The 21,425-nt window shown below is 35.2% G+C and overlaps 3 protein-coding genes and 1 pseudogene across 4 annotated transcripts; 3 read left to right on the top strand and 1 right to left on the bottom strand.

Annotated features, from left to right (window-relative positions):
• Nucleotides 1–1,377: 1,377 nt before the first annotated feature.
• On the bottom strand, nucleotides 1,378–2,877 carry LOC145577548 (ATP synthase gamma chain, chloroplastic pseudogene; annotated as a pseudogene).
• A 2,472-nt stretch (nucleotides 2,878–5,349) lies between these two features.
• On the top strand, nucleotides 5,350–12,786 carry LOC145579560 (tRNA wybutosine-synthesizing protein 2/3/4-like). 2 transcript variants are annotated; one of them, XM_081636802.1, is made up of 9 exons: nucleotides 5,350–6,286; nucleotides 7,517–7,916; nucleotides 8,014–9,177; nucleotides 9,359–9,488; nucleotides 9,734–9,969; nucleotides 10,852–10,987; nucleotides 11,361–11,437; nucleotides 12,262–12,368; nucleotides 12,498–12,786. In XM_081636802.1, exons 1-9 carry the CDS (start codon nucleotides 5,524–5,526, stop codon nucleotides 12,602–12,604), a joined length of 3,120 nt encoding a protein of 1,039 aa, XP_081492928.1. In that variant the 5' UTR covers nucleotides 5,350–5,523; the 3' UTR covers nucleotides 12,605–12,786. The 2 variants fall into 2 exon arrangements, with proteins under 2 accessions (XP_081492928.1, XP_081492929.1); XM_081636803.1 differs by lacking the exons at nucleotides 11,361–11,437; nucleotides 12,262–12,368; nucleotides 12,498–12,786 and having other exon boundaries at nucleotides 9,734–9,818; nucleotides 9,907–9,969; nucleotides 10,852–10,984.
• Nucleotides 12,787–14,474: 1,688 nt separating this feature from the next.
• Nucleotides 14,475–17,448, top strand: LOC145579559 (peroxidase 42-like). Its single transcript, XM_081636801.1, has 4 exons — nucleotides 14,475–14,778; nucleotides 15,461–15,649; nucleotides 15,745–15,910; nucleotides 16,749–17,448. The coding sequence occupies exons 1-4, from the start codon at nucleotides 14,545–14,547 to the stop codon at nucleotides 17,156–17,158; spliced, it is 999 nt and encodes a 332-aa protein (XP_081492927.1). The 5' UTR covers nucleotides 14,475–14,544; the 3' UTR covers nucleotides 17,159–17,448.
• A 2,020-nt stretch (nucleotides 17,449–19,468) lies between these two features.
• LOC145579558 (phosphatidylinositol/phosphatidylcholine transfer protein SFH11-like) lies at nucleotides 19,469–20,937 on the top strand. Its single transcript, XM_081636800.1, has 2 exons — nucleotides 19,469–20,222; nucleotides 20,375–20,937. The coding sequence occupies exons 1-2, from the start codon at nucleotides 19,872–19,874 to the stop codon at nucleotides 20,825–20,827; spliced, it is 804 nt and encodes a 267-aa protein (XP_081492926.1). The 5' UTR covers nucleotides 19,469–19,871; the 3' UTR covers nucleotides 20,828–20,937.
• The last annotated feature ends 488 nt before the right edge of the window (nucleotides 20,938–21,425 follow it).

Below are 21,425 nucleotides of genomic sequence, written 5' to 3'. Positions count from 1 at the left end.
CATCTAATGTTTTGTAACTTGTGATCCGATTGTTAGGGTTATAATAGATGTAATTATCAATAGACTTTAATAAGCTTTTAATAGTTACACTTTGGGTTGTGATGGTTAATTGACTTGGTTAGATCTTGGTTTCATTGGGTTTAATGTTCCCGCTTCAATGATTTGTTCATTCGTCTTGGTATGAGCTTGATGCCTGATCAGTTGATCATTAGCTATGGTTTACAAGTTGCAAAACTTGTAAGGTGTACATGTCAATGACCTCAATGTGTGTTTGATGTCTAGTTTTGCTAGCTTGAACAAGCTAAAGATCAATTCAAAGCTCACTTCCACGATCTCATCAATCCGATCTTGTATTACATTTGTTCAATCTTAAATCTTTAGTCTTGTCTTAACTCTATTTGATCTTGAGGAAGCCGGATTTGTTTTTGTTCATCCTCTAGCTGCGATTTAACAATTAGTTACTTAAGAGAGGGGATCAAATAAGTATGATTTTGTTGCACAAAGGCTTGCGAGTTAACTTTACGGGGCGTTTGGAATGTAGGAATGGGATTGGGAATTGATTGTTGGGAATATAGAAAAATATGACAATACTTTGTTTGGGTAGTGAATGGGAATAGATGAGGAATAAATAACAAAAATACAAAATTATCCTTACTAGTCTTTCTCCTCCATTTTTTTCATTAATGGCAAAAATGTCATTTTGCACTTATTCTCATTCCCACTCATTTATTACCTACTTTCCCTAGGTAATAAAATGGTGGGAATTCACCCTTATTTATTCCCAATCTCATTCCCTTTTTTAATCCCAATTCCATCTAACAAACAAGAGATTTTGTTTTATTTGGGATTAAAATTCCCATTCCCACCCTCAATTCCCATTTACCAAACACCCCCTTATTGATCTTGCCTTAAAATCCTTATAGTACAATTTCAGCTTCTTGGTGGAATAAGCACTTGCTATTCTTATAGTGATCAAGATTTAACATTTTAAGCTTGTAATTGAACTTAACAATCATTCTAATGCAACATATGTAATAAAACATGCTAATTTGTGTCAAGTATTCAATATAACTAGTATTTATTTACAGAGTAATTGTTTAGTTATGACTCTTATAATTAGGCACAATCTACTTCGAGTAGTTATGACTCTTATAAGTAGGCACAAATGCACAATCTACTTTGAGTACCTTTCAATCACTAGTACAATCCAATTTCATTCCTGAAATGGCCAAATCCCAACCGATTATGTAGTGTAATCGGAAACTATTGGTCATTCCTCGATCAAGAGCATCAATATATATCAATCAAGCAAATCGTATGGCAAACACGTTTCAAAAACAAGGTTACAACTATAAAAAGAACTAGCTCTCAATAATGTGTTATCACAAAGTTTGTGAAATTTGTTACTATATAAATTATGAAACGTAATTACAAATCAATATGATCTAATTAATCTCCTCTGCACTTGATACCCTCTGTTCATTAGAATCATCACCAAAACATAAATACATAATATTAATACGAGTATCCATATTTATAGTAATTATACCAACAATAATAGCCATAATTGTTTCCAAAAATAAGAACAAAAAAAACAGACCATATTGTAAAACAACCAACTCAAGCCAAAGCATTAGCACCAGCAACAATCTCCAAGATCTCGCCAGTAATCTTAGCCTGACGCACTCTATTATAAACAACAGACAACGATTTTTTCAAATCACTAGCATTATCAGATGCATTACTCATTGCAGTCATCCTCGCGGCGAGCTCGCTAGCAAGCGACTCCTGCAGCGCCCTCAGAATCTGACTGTTAAGATACAACGGCAGCAAAGCATCCAATATTTGTGCAGGATCCTGCTCAAACTCTAGAATCGGCGAAAACGATAGAGTTTCTGTCTTCACCATATCCATTTCTACTGTCAGTTTCCCCTCTTTCGTCGTCAGACGAAACATCTCGTCTTCCGCAGCATCAACACATTTTCCATTAATGTCGCAGATCTCTCCCTTAGGAGATAGCGGCAATAGAGTGTGGATTACAGGATCAGATTTCACCAACGATACGAACTTTGTATATAACATCTCAACCTTATCAACTTCCTCGCTTATAAAAAGCGAAAACACGTCATCTGCTATTGCCTGTGCTTCTTTAGCAGTAGGCAGATTACTCCCGTCGAAGTACCTATCAACTGGTATGTTCGGTCTTCGAACGAAGTACGTATTTCCCTTTTTACCAACACTGATGATGGTATAATCAACACCTAAATCTTTAAGCTCGGCGATACGAGCCTCGGCTTTTTTAAGCAACATGTTGTTGAACCCCCCGCAGAGGCCACGGTCTCCAGTGACTACCACTAGAGCTACCTTCTTTACAGGGCGGACCCTCGTGAGAGGCACGTCGATGTCATCGGTTTGAAGCTGCTCGTTTATGTTGTACAAGACCTCGACGAGGGTCTCGGAGAAGGGACGTCCGTTAACGACGGCTTCCTGAGCTCGACGGACCTTAGCGGCCGCGACGAGCTTCATTGCTTCGGTGATCTTTTGGGTGTTTTTGACGGATCCAATGCGGTCGCGAAGCTCGCGGAGGTTGCTGCATTGGATAGGGCAGGTGTTGGGAATCGATGCGTTGGAAGGGGGTGGTGCTTGGGTGGATTGAGTGGTGGTGGAGAGGTGGAAGCTGCTCACTGAGGAGCTAAAGGAAAGAGAACAAGCCATTGTTTGGTGTGATTATTTTTTATTTTATTTTTTTGGATTTTTTGAGGTTTGATGTATCAAATCTAAGCTAACAATGGAGTAAGGAGAAGAAGAAAAGGTTGAGAAATCTTATCTAAGAGAGAGAGGGTGTGATGTGGAAGAAAGGAAGGGAATGAGAGGTGGAGGGGAGGAAGGAATGAAGGATTGGATGAGGTTTTTGTTGGGGTGTGGATAAGGAGGGAGATTTCAACCGTTGAATTTTGGAGGTAAACTTGGATTTTTTTTTTTTTTTTTTTTTTTTTTTTTTTGGGGTACTACTTCATAATTGAATAAGAGCTAGGTTCAATACCAAACTAAGGTTGGTTTAGTTGAAAGGATCGGAGATCACCTGCTAACCATGAAATTGGACATTTAGGGTCTGTTTTCATACGATTATTTTCAGTTCATTTCTGTTCAGTTCAATTCTAATAAGTTCAGTTCAGTTCAGTTCAGCTCCTAATTTTCTTCTCTTATAAAATATTCAGTTCATTTCAGTTCAGTTTAGTTCACTCAATGAGAACAGACCCTTAATCACCACTAAATACAATTTGGAGAAGGATTCTAGCTATTATTTTCCCTTATTCTCTCAATTTATCTAGCCTACTAACTTAAACATGTTGAGAAGCTGACTAAATATATGTATTTTATTGTGTAGGGGTTAAAGGTCAAGTCTATCATATACAAGTTAAAAAAAAAAAAAAAAAAAAGGTTAGCTCATATGGAATCTCCTTGTAAAGCTACTACAAGTAATAATAACAGAGTAATGTTTAATTGTTTGTCCTATACCATTAAAATTATACGTAGCTTTTAAGGGTGAGTTCTATTCACCTTATTTTTACTTGTTTAAATCAATCTAAAGTTACATGATAGGACTTATTTGAACTAATTAAAACTTATTTTTCTTGAACTTATTTAATACGATTTTTTTTTTTTTTAAAAAAATTGAATAAGTATAAATAAGGCGAACAAAACAAGGCATAAGCCTTGATAATTATTTTGTATATTTGCAAAATACTTAAAAGAGATGTACAATATTAAGAATAATCAATAAGGATGGAGGGATGGTTAGTACCTCCATCACTCCCCCAAGTGGTTGGGGGTTCGACTCCTCATCCCCCCATTTTCGTGATAGGGTGGGAGATCTTCCTGTGTACCTTATCGATAAAAAAAAAAAAAAATCAAAAATACGGTAAATGAGATTATGTTAAATTGTAATACAAATATCTAATGATATACTTCCTCCGTTCTTTATTACTTGACCCGTTTTGATTTTTACACTATTCATCATCCTTCCTTCATCATCCTTCCTTTAATCATCTTTTGTGAATTATATACAAGTTACAACATATTCATGTGGAATCTTGTTAGATTCTTTTCAATACATACTATCATAATATGTAATTTTTATAAAAATTACTTATGGAAAATTAAAGCTATTGGTTGTTAAAGTTTTGTATTGACAAACATGATAAAAGAAACTGGTCAAGTAAAAAAGAATTGAGGAAGTAAATTATAAACTCGTCATAAGTGCAACAATTGGCTAATCATAATATAGAAGGTCATATATAGACTAACAATTCACAAGTCACAATTTGTGAAATGTGTATGTGTGGTATTGAGCATTTTGGACAACATATAACGAATATATGGAGTATTGGAGTATTATGTACTCAATTGTCCCCACTCTAGGAATTTAACGAAGGGAATATGCGTCCATAAGCCAGTGCTTCATTCATTCGTTTTCATTTGGAGGGATATGTTGCTACTTATTGATTTTGCCTCTTTGATAGGGAAAAATATGATCTTGCTATTCATCATAAATTGTTAACAAATTGGGCTTACATCAACAATGGGCCATTCTAAAACTAAGAGTACTTTTAAGTTTTCAAGGAGCAATTATTGTAGGCCCGTTCATTAATTGTTTTACAAATATAAGCAAACGGAAATGCATTAGAAGCTTAAGCAAGTATTTAGGGGATGTTTGGTATGAATTTTGAAAATGAAGTAAAAAAAAATAAATAAGAGACGGAAAGAGGAAATAAATATTTAACTCTTACCTTTTTATTTGTATAATTTTTTTTTTCTTACTCAAACGATAACGACTAATGTCAAATCTTTTGAAAAATAGCTACAAGTCATAGGAGTGTAGAAGCTAGAAAACAAGCTTGGACTGATCCTATGTTGATCTTTCTCCTTATCCTATCTTTGTGCATGATGGTTAATAGTTGCAATGATATTTACAATTACATATACAAAGAGTATTGTTTGAGAACGGACTATTGTTAGTCTAATAATATTAACTACTTACGCGCTCAACATATCCCACAAATCACTTTTGAGAATACTTGTTCAATATAATCTGGATATGATCGAGCAATTGAGTATACTTATCCTTTATACTTATAGTTCACCATCCTATTTATGTTTGAGAATTTCTCTTAATTACAAACGATCGTCTTAATCGAAGTCCTAAGCCACATCAAATTTTCTATCGATGACCCTAACCTGAAAAGATCCAAACACCTTAAAACCAAATTAATTGGAACAATTCTATTATAGACAACATAAAACCTTTACCAAAATGGCCGAACAGAAACCCAACCCCAAATCGAAACACAATCCATCGGTATTATTAGTATAGCCAAAAGCCATTTACCAAATATGTTCTCAATCTAAACAACCCATTTGGCCATTTGCCCCCTTTTACACTATAGCCAATTAGCCAGTAGTGACTAGTGAGTTCATCTATCGATTGTTTTGGTCTGCGAGCGAGCAAGAGAGTGAAAAAAAATGGAGTTTGAGAAGAGGAAAGCTGCAACAATGGCGGCAATATCATCAACAGAGCTAGACAAATCTCCAAAAGGAACAATCGACGCACCAATCATCCCCCTTCTCAACACCATTAACAACCACCCTTCATACTACACCACCTCCTCTTGCTCCGGCCGCATCTCCATTTTCTCTCACCTCCCGAACAAGCCCAAAGGCGGCACCTGGGCCTTCATCTCCCACGACCCAGTTGACCCCACTTCGATCCTCAACCTCATCTTCCCTCCCACCACAACCGCCGCCACTGAGCCAGTTTACTCGCCCGAGTCGACTCAGTCCGAGTTGGTGTTCCGGTTCGAGCCTCTGATCATTGCGGTGGAGTGTAAGGACGTGGGTGCGGGTCAGTTCTTGGTGGCATTGGCTATATCTTGTGGGTTTAGGGAATCTGGGATTACTAGTGTGAGTAGTAAGAGGGTGATTGTTGCAATTCGATGTTCAATTAGGTTAGAGGTTCCTTTGGGGTGTAAAGGGAGGATTATGGTGTCTCCTGAGTATTTGAGGTATCTTGTGGGGATTGCTAATGATAAGATGGGTGCTAATTGGAAGAGGACTCAAGGGTTTTTGGAGGGTTTAAGGAAGAATGGGTTTGTGGGGCAGGAAGCCGAAGCCGAGGTCGGGGACGGGTTTGTGGGGTTGAGTGGTGGTGCTGATGATGGTGCAATTTGGGAAGAGGAGAAATGGGTTGGTGTCAATCAAGAAGGGACTAATTTGGAGAAATATTCTGGTAATTTTGTGTTAATTGTGCTTTTTAGTTTTAGTTTGGAGGCTGATTTAATGTGTGTGAATTGTGTTTTGTTTCATGTGATTTACTTGTTTGAATGATATTATGTTGATTAGAATGCTCATTTTGTAGGTTAGATTTCATAAGTGGGCACAATGCTAATGTTTTGTTCATGGGGTTTGTTCATGTTATTCACGTATATTGTTATATTTGGTTGTGTTTGCCAGTAGTAGTAGCAAAGTTATGAAATTTGATATGGAAAACTTTAGGCTATACTGCTATGAACTCTAATAATCTAATATCTTACAAAGTTGCAAGTGTAGAACGGAGTTTGCAGATGATCCTCGACTACTATGTATGGGTGACCTTCCTTGTTATAAGTGAATGAGGAGGAGGAGAAGAAGTGAGCATGAGGAATTTCCTTCTTGTAAAGCACCTTGGGTTTGTGGGAGGGTGTTGATTGTCCAACTTTCACCTTTGACAAAACTAAAAGCCAATCAAATTTCTTTTAGGGACATCTTGAGCTCAATGGAAGAATTTGTATTGTATCTCTATGACGGCAAACTATTATTTTTACCCTGATATAAAAAACAAGGCTTTATTTTGAATGCTTTTTTCCTATTGCACAGAATAGATTTGCTGTAGAACTTTTCTTTCTATACTTAAGATCAAAAGAATTTGTGAATTAGGTGAAATTTATGCAAATGTCTAGTGTTTCCTAGTTGAATACTCTGTCAATTTGTGTGATACAAGGAAATAATTCATAGGTGAATGGTACAAGGAATAAATCATGGGTGAATGGTAATAACAGTTGTACTCAAATAGTCAAATTTGAAAATTATATCCCTAGAATACGGCAATAGAACCTAAATCTTTTCAGTTAAGGCAGGTGGAATTGGACTTTTTTGAATTGAGGGAATGAATATACATTGTTGCTTTTTGGTCCATTTTTTAAGATGTATTAGAAAACAGTCCTACCTCCTATCCATATTCAAGACACTCTATACTGGAAAGTGATCCTACTTAATATCATTCTCATCACCAGAAAGTAAACGAATGTAAGACAGAAACTGTAATAGTGTTGGTCCAAATCATATCCCTCTTGTTGCATTTTTATCTGTAATTTTGTTGGTCTGACTTCTGAGTGTTATTATGACAATCAACTATTGATGGTTGCAGGATATCTATTTCTCCCCTAAGAGAGCTAGTCTGAAATTTTTGAATCATTGGCAGGGCCACTGGGAAGTTCTGGTTCCAGTCTAGCCATTTTACCCATTAAAATTGTCGGAGAAAGCATAGAGAGGCTGTTCCTATGGGGTCATTCTTCTTGTACAATCTGTAATGCTGATAGCAAAGAGATTCTGATATATGGTGGTTTTGGAGGCATAGGTAGGCATGCACGCAGAAGTGACTGTTTATTGCTGGATTTGTCTTCAGGCAGATTGTCTGTGCTAGATGTTAAGGGCTCTCCCTCTCCACGTATGGGTCATACATCTTCATTAGTTGGAGGTTCAATGATTGTTATTGGAGGCAGAGCTGATCCTACCAATATCCTGGATGAGTTATGGATCTTCGATATCATGAAAGCTGAATGGAAATTGGTAGGCAACACTGGCGATGTGTTTGCTCCAAGGTGATGATACCAACTACTGATAGTCCTGTAGTAGATTTTGCTTTTAAAGGACATTTTTCATATGACAGATTAGCTAATAATGTAATTTTTTGTGCAGGCATCGTCATGCAGCTGCTGTTGTAGGTTCAAATATTTACATATTCGGTGGACTTAATAACAACACATTGTATTCTTCCTTAGTTGTGTTGGATGTGGATACATTGAAATGGAAGGAGGTACGAGCAAGTGGAGAATTTCCCTGTGCTCGGCATTCACATTCATTGGTTGCTTATGGCAATAAATTGTTTCTGTTTGGTGGATACAATGGTGGGAGAGCATTGGGGGACTTTTATAGTTTTGATATCCAGGATAGTCAATGGGCAAAAGTAAAAACAGTTGGAAAAAGTCCTTATCCAAGGTTTTCGCACTCAATGTTTGTGTATAAAGATTATTTGGGAATTGTTGGGGGTTGTCCTGTCAGACAGCATTGCGAAGAGTTGTCCTTGCTTGACCTAAAGTCTTTCTCATGGAAGCAGGTGATCTTGAATTCCATAAACAAGCAATTGTTTGTTCGAAATACTGCCAATGTTGTCAATGATGATCTGATTATGATAGGTGGTGGAGCATCCTGTTATGCATTCGGTACGAAATTCAGTGAGCCATCAATGATCAACTTGCTATCATTGTTAAATTTCAACGATGCAACTGTGTCTAAAGAGAAACAGAGCACACCCCGGTATGAAGATTCCGTTGAGAGAACAAACAATAATTTTGGTTCACTTCATCATAATGGATGTGTACAATCATCTGATTTGGGTACTAACTTGAATGTGGACAAAGCACCTTGTAGTGATGTTGGACATGCAACTAAGACTTCGTATTGGGTTCTGAAACTGCAAAAAAGGTATGCTAAATTGGGAAAGGACGTACTTAAGAAATTTGGTTGGCTAGACCTTAGTCGAAAGGTGTATTCCCATGAAGATGGATCTTGCATATATTTCCCTGTTACTGTAAGGTTTAGCGCTATATTCTCTGATGAGCTATCCCAAAAAAGAGGGATAGCTGAAGGATTAGGTGACCTTAATACGTCAAAGAATATTCTTGATTCCTGTGCTACTGCCTTGGATTGTCTATTGGCTTGTGGTGCCACTAAGCATGTTGATGAGGTAGTTGCAATGAAGAAAGCCTCTATATCTCCCTTGGAAGCAATGAAGGAAGCTGTGGCTTTGCTACTGAAGCAGAAAGCCCTATCTGAAGAGCTGTTGGAGCAGCTACCAACCAGGTTTCTCTTCAACTTTTTTGTTGTTGTTGTGTTAAGTTTCCATATTCCAGAGAAATCTTTATCTAGGCAGCTATAATGGAAATAGTTCATCAAGGATAGTGCTTGGATGAACATAACTTTATATGTTGACATGTCTTTGTTTGCATGATCTTAACTGAAATTAGGTGTACCTTTTCTGTAGGTGGGAGCGGCTTGGTGACATTGTTGTACTTCCTATCACTTCCTTCAGAGATCCTGCATGGGACACAATAGGTAGTGAGCTTTGGTCTGCTGTTGCTCAAACTCTTGGTGCTCGTCGTCTTGCTCGCCAGGTACACTATGTAATTTATAACCATGAGTTGTGTTTACATTAAAGTTGCCAAGAGTTTCCTGATACAAAAATTTGATTAGACAAATTGTAATTAGAATCTGCCTTAGGTCACATACAGTGGAAGTTACCGACAAAAATGTTTTATTATGCCACTGCAGTACTGTACTGCTGTACCACTGTGGTAATGTCATCTCTCCCTGTTACTTGTTTCGTGCTGTAAGTCAATGCTCATACATTTTGTTACAGGGTCGTGTTGCTTCAACCGGAACACGGGACAGTCGTCTAGAGATCCTCATTGGGGATAATGGTTGGGTTGAACATCGCGAAAATGGTATAGCATATTGTTTTGATACCACAAAATGCATGTTCTCCTGGGGAAATCTTTCTGAGAAACTTCGCATGTCCCGTATGGATTGCAGAGGCGAAGTTATTGTGGATCTTTTTGCGGGAATTGGATATTTTACATTGCCTTTTCTTGTAAGGTATTCTTGGATTTCCTAACTTGACACATGTGTACAACATGTCTTCTTTTATGAGAATTCTTCTGAGATTGGAGCTATTGATTTTTATTCTAACAGGATAAAGCCTTGTCTAAAATATGCTTGAATCAGTTCTGTGCTTCCCCAGTCCCCTGTGGACTGTAAGTGTATGTATACAATTTCTTTGACAAATCTATATTTTGTGTCATGAGATTGTAGGGTTGGTCTTGATCAATAGACTGACAATATTGTGTTAGTAATGAGAAGAGTGTTACTGAAAAAAAAAGATACTAATGTGTAATAAACTGGAAATTTGCTAATCAGTGAAGACCAAGAAGTAAGATTGAGAAATTTTTAGTGGGTTTTGATTACATCCACCTAGAAATTCAATTGCCCTGAAGACCTGGCATCACTCCCAAATCCCAAAAGGCAAAAATGCAAACACACTTTCTGGATGAACTGCCTCTCTAGTCCTCACCTCTTTTAATTACAATCTTTGATATTTTCTTTCCTTTAACTTAACTCACTATGTCATACTTCTCCTTAATAGAATTATTAGGAGCTTCCCAATTTACCCTCCTTGTTGGGCCTAGCTTAGTGAAAGAGAATGGGGGTTTTGATTCATGACAGCTTGCAATGTGGCAAATTTCAAATGCGACTATCAGAACTTTGAAATCAGTGGCAATCTTTTTCTGTCGTATACGGCTTAGAACCAGATCTTTTGAAAGGTTCATACAAGTTGGTCATGGTTTTAGCATTGAATTCTAACTCTTCGAAGAGTGATTTTTGTGCTTTGTCTCTTGACGTTATAAAAATGATAATTGTGCTTTACCTTTAAATTATAATACATTGATACTGAATAATTTTCTTCTATTGGTTAATCAGAGGTAATGCTACATTGGTTTATGCCTGCGAGTGGAATCCCTATGCTGTTGAGGCTCTTCATCATAATCTTCAAGCCAATTTGGTTTCTGATCGTTGCATTGTACTCGAAGGAGATAATCATCTTGCAGCTCCTAAAGTATAGCCCAATTTCTTTGTTTGATTATTTTTGTAATTCATACATCTACTATGTTTAGATTTTCACGTGATATGTTAGTGTTAATGAGCCCTTTGATGATTGATTTTCATTAGTTGTTTGAGTGTTTATGAACCCTTTCATAATCTATCTTATGATTCTAGTCTGGTTATGCTTGTCCCTGATGGTACATTTTGATGCTGATAGCATTTCATGGTAGCTGCTAAATTTTGATAACAAATAGAGATATAGGGGTTGTGTGATTTGCTAATCAGTAGGGATCCAATATCTGCGGCAATTGAGACTTCAAAAGTAATTTCTTTTTGTTGAAGCTGTTGCTGATGTTGATTCATTATTCATCCTTCCAATTTTACAGGGAGTTGCTAATCGTGTCTGTCTTGGTCTCCTACCATCCAGCGAGGGTAGTTGGGTTACTGCTGTAAGGGCATTAAGGTAATTTCTCTGGATGACTTATTCTTTTAATTTTTGGACTCAGCATGCGCATCAGTAATCATTCAGCATCACAAGAGAATATGACAATCTTGTCTCACCTTGTTCATTTCAAGCATTTTGACATCTCACTTAACTTCTATGCTAATTTTTTCGTAGAAGTAAAATCTGATTCCGACCCTAAGTGGCTTGAATAATAAGCAACATCTTACTGGGGTTCATTTTAAAAGCACAGAGTTAGAAACACCATTATTAACTAGTTATAATCCAACTCTATTTATAAGTTTTACAACTTCCCCATTCCAATGTATGCCATTACTTGGTTTTTTTTTTTTTTTTTGGTTTAGGGAATGGATATTATTCATCAGTAGGTGCCTAGGTGGTAAGATGACAGTTATGGCAGTGAGTATAATTTATCTTGCAAGGAAATTCCTATGCTAGTGAATGCCTGCTCACTAGCAAGTCCCAAGCATCTCTTTTCTTTCATAAATTTCAACACTATTACAAATGTTTGGGGTTTAAGATTGCATTACCATGAATATTGAGATGAAACTTATCTTACAAATTTAGATACGCCAAACAAGCCCCAGAGGTAATTTGAGATAGTTCAAACATTAACTTTCTAGATAAGCAAGTTTTGCTAGTATTTGGGATGGTCTAAAACAAAGATATGGTTTGCACTCTCTTATGTAGGGACCGAGGGAGTAGCTACTAAGTAATCACAGAAGGAGATAGTACCTCTATAATTCTATATATGTCTAGTTTTGATTTTCCTTGATGTTCTTTACATAATCCTAATACGTGATTGACTTGGATTTGGATGGTAGGTGTGAGGGTGGCACACTGCACATACATGGGAATGTGAAGGACTCGGAGGAGAGTCAGTGGACTCTACATGTCATGGACTCTATCTCTGAAATTGCTAAATCTGAAGGTATCTTGTACTCTTCTTTTCCCTTCTTTATGCTACTTAAACTCTCAAATTAATTGCTGCCAAAAGAGGTCGAAATATTTTTAAGCCTCCAACTTGCCAAACTGTAATGAAAACGTATATGTCTTATAGGTCACTGTTGGAATGTGTCGGTGGTGCATTTGGAGAGAGTGAAGTGGTATGCTCCTCATATCCGTCATCTTGTTGCCGATGTAAGATGTGAACAAATTCTAAAATGAAGAAATTCAGTGTCATTAGTACCTAGAGCTTTCTGCATTGGAATTGTCAAACACATATCTGAGTCTGCTGTACTACCAACTTGCTAATCGCAGTCACAGGTTCTTATAGAATCAGAACGGAGTTACAATGCATGTAAGGATACATGCTATTATGCATTTTAAAGGACATATTTGCAATGTTAGTTGCTTTTTTGTAGCTTAAATCATAGTTGAGCTCAAGCTCAGGTAATATTTTGTTGGATTTGATTGGAAAGAAAACCTGCATAGCAAATGTTTGAAATTTGATTTCATTTTCTGATTTGTGAATTGACTGAATACTGCTGCTTGGACATATAGCTGGCCTACCCAGGAAAATAGACCTAAAAAAAAAAAAAAAACAAAAGAAGGTGACGCAGATAATGGAATGGTCCAAACATGAAGGTGGAAAACAAGTCGTTTGGATGTGATTTTGATTCAAGTCATTAGAGGAGAATTATTCAGTTTGGTTTTGGTTGAGGCGTGGGCAATATATTGAGTTGATTATTCTTTTCTTTTTCATATAATAAATCAATTAAATGTAGGTTAAATTAGGTTGTGTTGTGTTGATATCGGCTCAAGTTATTAATCAGATAATTCAATTAGAAGTTTGTTCGGGTTGGATCAGTTTTGTTAAGTCTAGTCAATTGAATACTATACAACTAAAGTAAAAGAATCACTAGGGATAATGATTTCACTATTCACTATGAGTAGAATAAGGACTATAGCATTGAATTCCTCATTATATTTGATTGCATTCTGTTATTGTCCTCATTTACTAATGGCTAAATTTAGTGACATGCCAAATTTTATGGTGTATATGTCTGATTGCATTGTTTTTTCAAGCATGATTAAATAAATGTATTTTAGGCAACTTTTAAACAAATTATATACTGCATTTCTGGGTACTTGTTTTTAATAACAATTGTTCACAATTCACTAGGGTCTAACTTATTATTTGTATAAATTTCATATGAATGCATCCATCCATCTGTCCATCAATCCATAACTCCCAAAACAAGCAACATTATAATAATCCAATAAATTAAAAACATAATTACAAGAAAATTCAAAGTTGGTAAGCTGGGATCCAAAGCTGATGGCAACAGCAGGAAATTGATGAAATAAAGGCTAAAAGCAAACTATTTTTCTAAAGGAAAAATTACCATATAACTTAGTTAATTTTTATACTAATATATAGTTCCATCATCTATTAATACAGGTATTTTCGAATATGAACTTTGTTCATAAATTTCTCTCAAATACGAATTTATAACTAATATTAAAGTAGCAACCGTTGATGGCATTTTTTTCAAAGTTGTACACGTGGCACTATTTCATGAAAAGATTTCCCGCTCAAATGCTATTTTTTTTTTGAAGCAAAATGCTCATTAATTATAATTAGATAACAGCTATTATTTAGGTAATTAATTTAAAATAAGTACCGATTACTTTGGTGATTTATGTTGATATTAGGTTGTTAGAGTCTTTATAGGAGTTGTTAGCGTAGTTGAAGTTAATTAAATTGAACTTATGAACATTTTAAACCTAGTTATACTAGTATTTATAAACATAATGAATAAATTTAACATGACCGTATTATAATATTGTAAGAAGTACTTCGTAACATTTATCAAAATATTTTGAGACCAATTATAGATAAAAGTTTATTTTTCGAATAGCCAAAATACACCTAATATGAAACAAAAGAAGTACGTACCAAGTAATCTTGTAGTCGTGTTAATTAACGCATACATTAGTGCCAAGTGGCCACTAGTACAATACCTTATCACTTGCTCACATAGTCACTCACATAGTAGTATAGTACTACTCAAGTTCCATTATTTAAGGAGTAACAAAGGTGTACAAGAATTCAGAAAAGTGGGGCAAAAAAACTAAAAACTAAAGAAAAAGAGAGAAAAAAAATGGGATTCAAAACTTTGTTGTTTATGTTCATAGTTGTTGTGTTATCTTTCTCAGCAGCATTTGCAGAAAATAACGAGGAAGAAAAAGTTGTTGGGCTTGTTATGAATTACTACAAGGACACTTGTCCTCAAGCTGAAGATATCATCAAAGAACAAGTCAAGCTTCTTTACAAACGCCATAAAAATACTGCTTTTTCTTGGCTTAGGAACATCTTCCATGACTGTGCTGTTGAGGTAACTAACTAACTTACTTATACTTCCTCGGTTTTTTTAGATGACACACTTTGACTTTCACATTATTCTGTAATATGTAAAAAAAGTTTGTTATATGGATGACTTAACTAGTGATGTATGTGTATATAACTTGGACTTGAACAATGTGGATGCCGGTTAGCTTAATTGTCGTACTGGATGACCAGATCTGAACTTGAACTGAAGCTAGTGATAGAAACTCGAACTAGAGCTAATGCTATAGTTTGAAGAACTTGAATATGTTCCATTTATCATATTTTGTCAAGCATTTTACGTATTTTTTTTGATAGTTTGAGGCTTTGAGCATAATCTAAAATGGATCCGAAAACAGTCAAAACCTAAACTTTATCCATACATTTTCTAGTAAAAAAAAAAGCATGAAGGTTGAATTTATGAGGTTTCAGTTAAAATATGAAAGCATCCATATTTATGTTAGAATTTGGTCATAATAAAAGGTTAAAAAGAGCATAAGATGAAGTGTAGTATTAACATGTGACAACTCAAAAAAGAAATCATTGGAATTTTACTAATTTAATTATTTTTTGAGCTTTAAAGTGCACTTGAGAGAATCTAAGATAATTTATCTTTAAACAATTATAAGTACTTTATGAGATTAAGATAATTAAATGTATTAATTAGGCTATGTATGTATGTATGTTTGTAGTCATGTGATGCATCATTGCTGCTGGATTCAACAAGGAGGATGATGTCAGAGAAGGAAATGGACAGGAGCTTTGGGTTAAGAAACTTTAGGTACCTTGACACCATCAAGGAGGCTGTTGAAAGAGAGTGTCCCGGCGTTGTTTCTTGTGCTGATATTCTTGTTTTATCCGCTAGAGACGGCATTGTTCAGGTACTTACCCTTAATTTTTTTTAAAAAAACTCGCATTAGGCGTACGTGTCCAAGTCTAACAGGAAGATTAATCGATGTCATATTTTTTTTTCTAGTTAGGAGGACCCCACATTCCTTTGAAAACAGGAAGGAGGGATGGAAGAAGGAGCAGAGCAGAGATATTGGAGCAATATCTCCCAGACCACAATGAGAGCATGAGTATGGTACTTGATAGGTTTAAGTCCATTGGAATTGACTCTAAAGGAGTTGTTGCTTTGCTAGGTAACTTTATTCATCATTTCTTGTTTACATGCTTGTCCTTGCTAACATACATACATCTTAATATATGCTTATACGTACAACCGTTCTCACATACATGAAATAATTTTATGATCATGTATTATGTCATACACGAATCATTATAATAATAATAATAATAATAATAATAATAATAATGGAACACATGTAAGTGAGACGTAGTTTAGTTGGTTGTTATAACATTAAATTTTTAAATGATCTACTTGTACGCAGATTTTAAATCAGTAGCTATTCTTTTATTTATGACAAATTACTTGAAACATGTATTTCAAATATAATCTCACCAATTTTGAAAACAAAAGTAGTTTTCAGTATGCATATAGACAAATTAAAGCAAAGTAACTATATATGTGGGGTTTATCACATGAATCTCATCATCTCATTTTTCAGTTATCCAAAGATACCATCACAAAGTGTTCAAGCAATTCAATTTAATATTCTTCTTTGATTTACTCAAGTTTTAATTTACTTTTGAATATATATTCCACTCAAATAAACTTTACTTTTGAGTCTTGTAAGTGACATCCAACAGAGTTTTTTTTTGACCTTCTCTTCCAAGATTTCAATCTATTTACCAAATTTGTCTAATGAATATAGTATTACTAATTACTTTGATTAATTAACTTCTTAATCACAACCATTGATTAAGTACTTTCTTTTGGATAATTAAGGTGTAATTATGGACCCACAAGGGCCAAAACCCTAATAAAAATAATTAATGCTTAGATAGTGAACCTTAACCAAAAATTAGTAAGCCAACTAAAGTTGGTAGTTAATAATTATTTAATTTAACCTTCAACAGGAGCACATAGTGTGGGCAGAACCCATTGTACAAAGCTGGTCCACAGGCTGTACCCGGAAGTCGACCCAAACTTGAACCCGGACCACGTACCCCACATGCTAAAGAAATGCTATGACCCGATCCCAGACCCAAAGGCGGTCCAATACGTGAGAAATGACCGAGGCACCCCTATGATTTTCGACAACAACTACTACCGGAACATATTGGACAGCAAGGGTTTACTCATTGTGGACCATCAACTAGCCACAGACAAGAGGACTAGACCATATGTGGTTAAAATGGCTAAAAACCAAGACTACTTCTTCAAGGAATTTTCAAGGGCCCTAACCATTTTGTCTGAGAATAACCCACTTACTGGCTCTGAGGGTGAGATTAGGAAGCAATGCAGTGTTGTAAACAAGCTTCATTAGATCAACATCATCAACAATTAATATATTAATCCTTGTTATGCATGGATTAATTAATGTTACTAATATGTGACAATTAAGTAATAGAATAAAATGGTGTTCTTATCATTTTAGCTCTATATATAATGGTATAGTTATCTCAATGATTGCATATACCATCATATTGTAAGCTTCTTTGCTTTCATGTTTCATGTAATGAGTGCAATATGCATGTTAGACTGTTAGTAGGGTGGTGTTTTCCTTGTAAGATGTGAGGGAATTGTCAATTAATGTATCTCCCTTCTTTTTTTAAATGCCATATATATGACCGTATTACTCTAGTCATACATAATTATTTCTCGTGATATCTACTAGTTCAAATTACATTATCATTCTATATCATTGTAATTCATCATTACTTATGTTGATAAATAAAGAGTAAATATATATATATATATATATTTTTTATTTTCATTTTGAAGATAATAATTTAGAGTTCAATTGGTTGATTATTTAACTAAAAGTTTTACTGATCTTGATCATTTCAGAAGCTCAAATCTAACTATTCCGTATATTAAATAATTTTAATCATGAATAGATCGAGTAATACTCAAACTTGACTCGGCTCATTTAGATGTCTAATAGCACAGTAAAAACTCTTTTACTGATTACAACCTAAGCCAATAATTATTGTACTTCTTGTCCAAAAAAAATAATTAGTGTACTTGTATTTGATAGTGAAGCAGCAAGTAGGGTAAAAAGAAATAATTTACATTCCTTAAATCCTTATCCATCATTAGTGTCGGTGGCTTGTGTTATGTGAATATCATATATTTGTATAATTACAACTAGGAATGGCCCAAAAATTAAAGGGAGTGTTACATAGAAAAGTCAATTTCAGAAACATGTAGAATGTAGCAAATTATAATAGTGGACCATAAAATCATAGCACATGCATAACCTTATATTATATGTATAGTGGGACATATTTTAAGAATAAGATTCCTATATGATACTAGAGTAGGTAAGGATCTAATTATTCATATATTGTTTCCATATTATACTAATCATCTTGTACGTTTTTGAGGGCAATGGATTAAATGATGTTTAGCTTAAACAATAAATTCATTAAACACTCCTTAATTCCAACGGACTAATTTGTTATATGGAATTGCAGGTTACTTATATTAATCTATGAATCTTTTCTTGTTCATGAAAGTACTGTATAGCTTAGCATAAGGTTGCACTTTGTTACACCACCTAATTGAGTAATTGGTCGATAGCTAGATACATAACTACTACAGCAACAACAACAAAGCCTTATTCTAAATACGTAACTAAAGCTGAAAAATTCCTAGTTACCGCTCTTTTCAAAATTTGTTTTAGGGTTCTTAAAACTTAAGGTTTTCTATGCTAGAAATAGCCAAATTTTCAAATTTTAAATTTATGGATGATGTTTTTTGTTCAAGTTAATGTGAAGTGTAGATGTATGAACCTAAGCTCTTTGTTTTATTCGTTGTATCACTTGTGTGTAGACTGTAGAGCTTTTCCCTTTTGCAAAGTACTGTTGTGCAGTTGAAAATTGTTTAACAAAGATACATCAACTTTGATTTATAGTCAATTTCAAGGTAATTTTGGCGCCTTAATGATCAATTTGCCCTTGATATTAGTGAAAAATGAAAAGATGAAAACTTTTTAAAAATGAGACTTGATAATGATAACCCACATTTATATATCCCACCAAAAATTTAAGGTTTGAACACGAATTATCATAGATATAAGAATTTAGTACTTTCGAATTAAGGCTATATAAAGGTTACGAGTAATAAGTTTAGGGATTACTTCGTATTATGAAAGAAACAAAGATTAAGTCATTTTTAAGAGACAAACGGGCCTGGCTTATTGGTTTAAACTTCCTATGAGGGCAGGAAAGAAGCTATGGCCTAAGCTAGTCGGGCCGATTCGGCTAAGGCCACTAGTACAACAGTGCCGGTTTGCAGCTTCTAGTTTACCACTATCAGGCCACATGACAGCATGAATGGCATGATACATGTAACTATTGTAACATGTAACATACGTTCCTTTAGTTAGCAGCAACAGAGATTCTCTGATTTCCTGAAATATTTAAAAAGCGTGAGCACTTGGGTTCAAATATGGACTGTATGGAAAAGGTTTCAGGAATCTGTAGGTAGGTTAATCTAAGAAGACATACTCTATTTAGGTAACACAAAATATTCTATGCGGACCATGTAAGGCAAAAAATATTATGTTACTTATGGTTAAGAAATTGTAAAGATATTCTAAGAGCGCGGTCCATGAGTCGTGTTGTTTTAGTTGTAGTCCTAGAAAAATGTCTTCGTCTTTTAAGGTGTTACAAATTTTAGGCAAAAAAGTTTGGAGGAACAAAGGTGATGAGATAGAGGATATTCATGATCCTAATGATGATCAAGCTGTACAACAGTAACGCGAAGCACTGCTTCAAGAGCAGGACAGGCAGGTTGTAGCAGATAGGAAGCCATATGATTATCATACTTTATTGAGGTTTCTGCACACAAAAGACTATGATATCACGAAAGCCAAAGAATCATTTCTCAATCATCTAAAATGGAGGGAGGAGTTTGGGGTTGACGCGATTGCTAAAGAGTTTAAGTTTGAGGAATACAAAGATGTTCAAAAGTTTTATCCTCATGGTTATCACGGCGTGGATAGAAGTGGGAGGCCAGTGTATATTGAGAGGATGGGGATGTTAGACCTAGAGGGACTTCTTCAGAGAACAACTCTTGATAGGCTGGTGAAGCATCATGTGTATGAGCAGGAAAAAACAGCGCGATTGAGGTACCCTGCTTGTACAGTTTCTGCAGGGAAGCGAATTGGTTCAACCACGGCTATTCTAGATGTGAAGGGGATTGGAATCTCTAGCTTCTCCAAACAAGCAAGATATCTGTTCTTGGAGTTTCAGAAGATTGACAGCAATTACTATCCGGATACTCTGAACAGCCTTTACATTGTCAATGCAGGGTCTGGTTTTCGCGCTCTTTGGAAGGCTCTGAAGACTTTTCTTGATGCACATACTGCTGCAAAGATACAGGTGTCATTTGCTCTTTAAAAAAATTGTGCTTTTCAAATAGGTAAAGAAGCAAAATGATGCTTACTTTACAGGAAATTAAATTATTGCTCAAAAAACTAAAAGTTCTAAAACATGTTTTCAATGCATCTGGACTAATAAAAGAATATGTGCAGGTTTTAGGGACTAACTTCAGAAGTAAACTCGTTGAGGCTATCGATCCAAGTAACTTGCCAAGTTTCCTTGGTGGAGAATGCTTGTGTTCTGATCATGGTGGATGTATGTTAAGCGATAAAGGACCATGGAATGATCCGGAGATTTTACAGCTGCTTAAGTCTAATAAGATTGAAGAGTATTACGATGATACAATGAAAGTGGAACAAACCTTGTTGAGTGCTCAAAGCACACCAGATTACAAAAGCGAGCAATTCACAAAGGAAGGAGAAGACAATGCATCATTGTCAGAAACAATAAAACAGCTGCAAATCACAGCAGATGAAGCAGAGAAAAGATTTCGCGCTATGGAAGCAGAACTTGGAGAGACTAAACAGGTGTTGCAAAGATTTTCAGAACAATTAAAAGGACTGCAGTTGAAGCTGGTAAACACTGCAGAGCCGAAGACGAGTTGAAATACCTTTAGGTGACTCTTGCTTGTCTAACTAGTTAAGGCCTTAATCCCAATACTATTGATTCTATCATCAGTAAAATTTCTTAGTACTGGTGAGTTTAGAATATGGTGTAATTGGTTATCTGGACACCAAAATGTCATAAACGACAATAGTTGTGTATACACAACATTGTTCAAGGAAAAATACATAGTAGATTAGAATTAGTACTAATATCTTAGTTGCTGTTATTATTCTTCTTGCAGTTGATCATAACAAAGTGTACTATATATAGTCCAAAATAAGTTACTATTAAAATTATGTTGCAATTGGTGTTTATGTATAGCAATCTCACTACTGAAGTTTTCATTTTAAGAAAATGAACCAATAAGAGCCACATTTTCTAATATCAAGAAGTAAAATTTCCTTTTTCTTTATCTGTTCCTCCAATAAAAAAGGAAAAAAAAAGGGTGCAAATGCATTATATCAATGGACAATGGTGGGTAAAGGCGGCAACATAGAAAAGTCTTTGCACAATGCAACCCCTGACTAGAGTTTACTTATGCTCAGTACTGCTAGCAGACTCTGTAATGACAGCTTCGTTTGAATCAACATCAACGCG

The sequence above is a fragment of the Chenopodium album genome, chromosome 14 (genome assembly GCF_948465745.1).
Source record: "Chenopodium album chromosome 14, dcCheAlbu1.1, whole genome shotgun sequence".
In the NCBI taxonomy this organism is placed as follows: domain Eukaryota; kingdom Viridiplantae; phylum Streptophyta; class Magnoliopsida; order Caryophyllales; family Amaranthaceae; genus Chenopodium; species Chenopodium album.
This window is presented reverse-complemented; position numbering and strand designations above follow the sequence as displayed.

Excerpts from the sequence above, each read along its gene's own strand:
- LOC145579560 (XM_081636802.1), top strand. The coding sequence starts at position 5,524 with ATGGAGTTTGAGAAGAGGAAAGCTGCAACAATGGCGGCAATATCATCA. Across the intron at positions 9,178-9,358 it reads TTGGAGCAGCTACCAACCAG|GTGGGAGCGGCTTGGTGACA; the intron begins GTTTCTCTTCAA and ends CCTTTTCTGTAG. Across the intron at positions 9,970-10,851 it reads ACATTGCCTTTTCTTGTAAG|AGGTAATGCTACATTGGTTT; the intron begins GTATTCTTGGAT and ends TTGGTTAATCAG.
- LOC145579559 (XM_081636801.1), top strand. The coding sequence starts at position 14,545 with ATGGGATTCAAAACTTTGTTGTTTATGTTCATAGTTGTTGTGTTATCT. Across the intron at positions 14,779-15,460 it reads TCCATGACTGTGCTGTTGAG|TCATGTGATGCATCATTGCT; the intron begins GTAACTAACTAA and ends GTATGTTTGTAG. Across the intron at positions 15,911-16,748 it reads AGGAGTTGTTGCTTTGCTAG|GAGCACATAGTGTGGGCAGA; the intron begins GTAACTTTATTC and ends AACCTTCAACAG.
- LOC145579558 (XM_081636800.1), top strand. The coding sequence starts at position 19,872 with ATGGGGATGTTAGACCTAGAGGGACTTCTTCAGAGAACAACTCTTGAT. Across the intron at positions 20,223-20,374 it reads ATACTGCTGCAAAGATACAG|GTTTTAGGGACTAACTTCAG; the intron begins GTGTCATTTGCT and ends GAATATGTGCAG.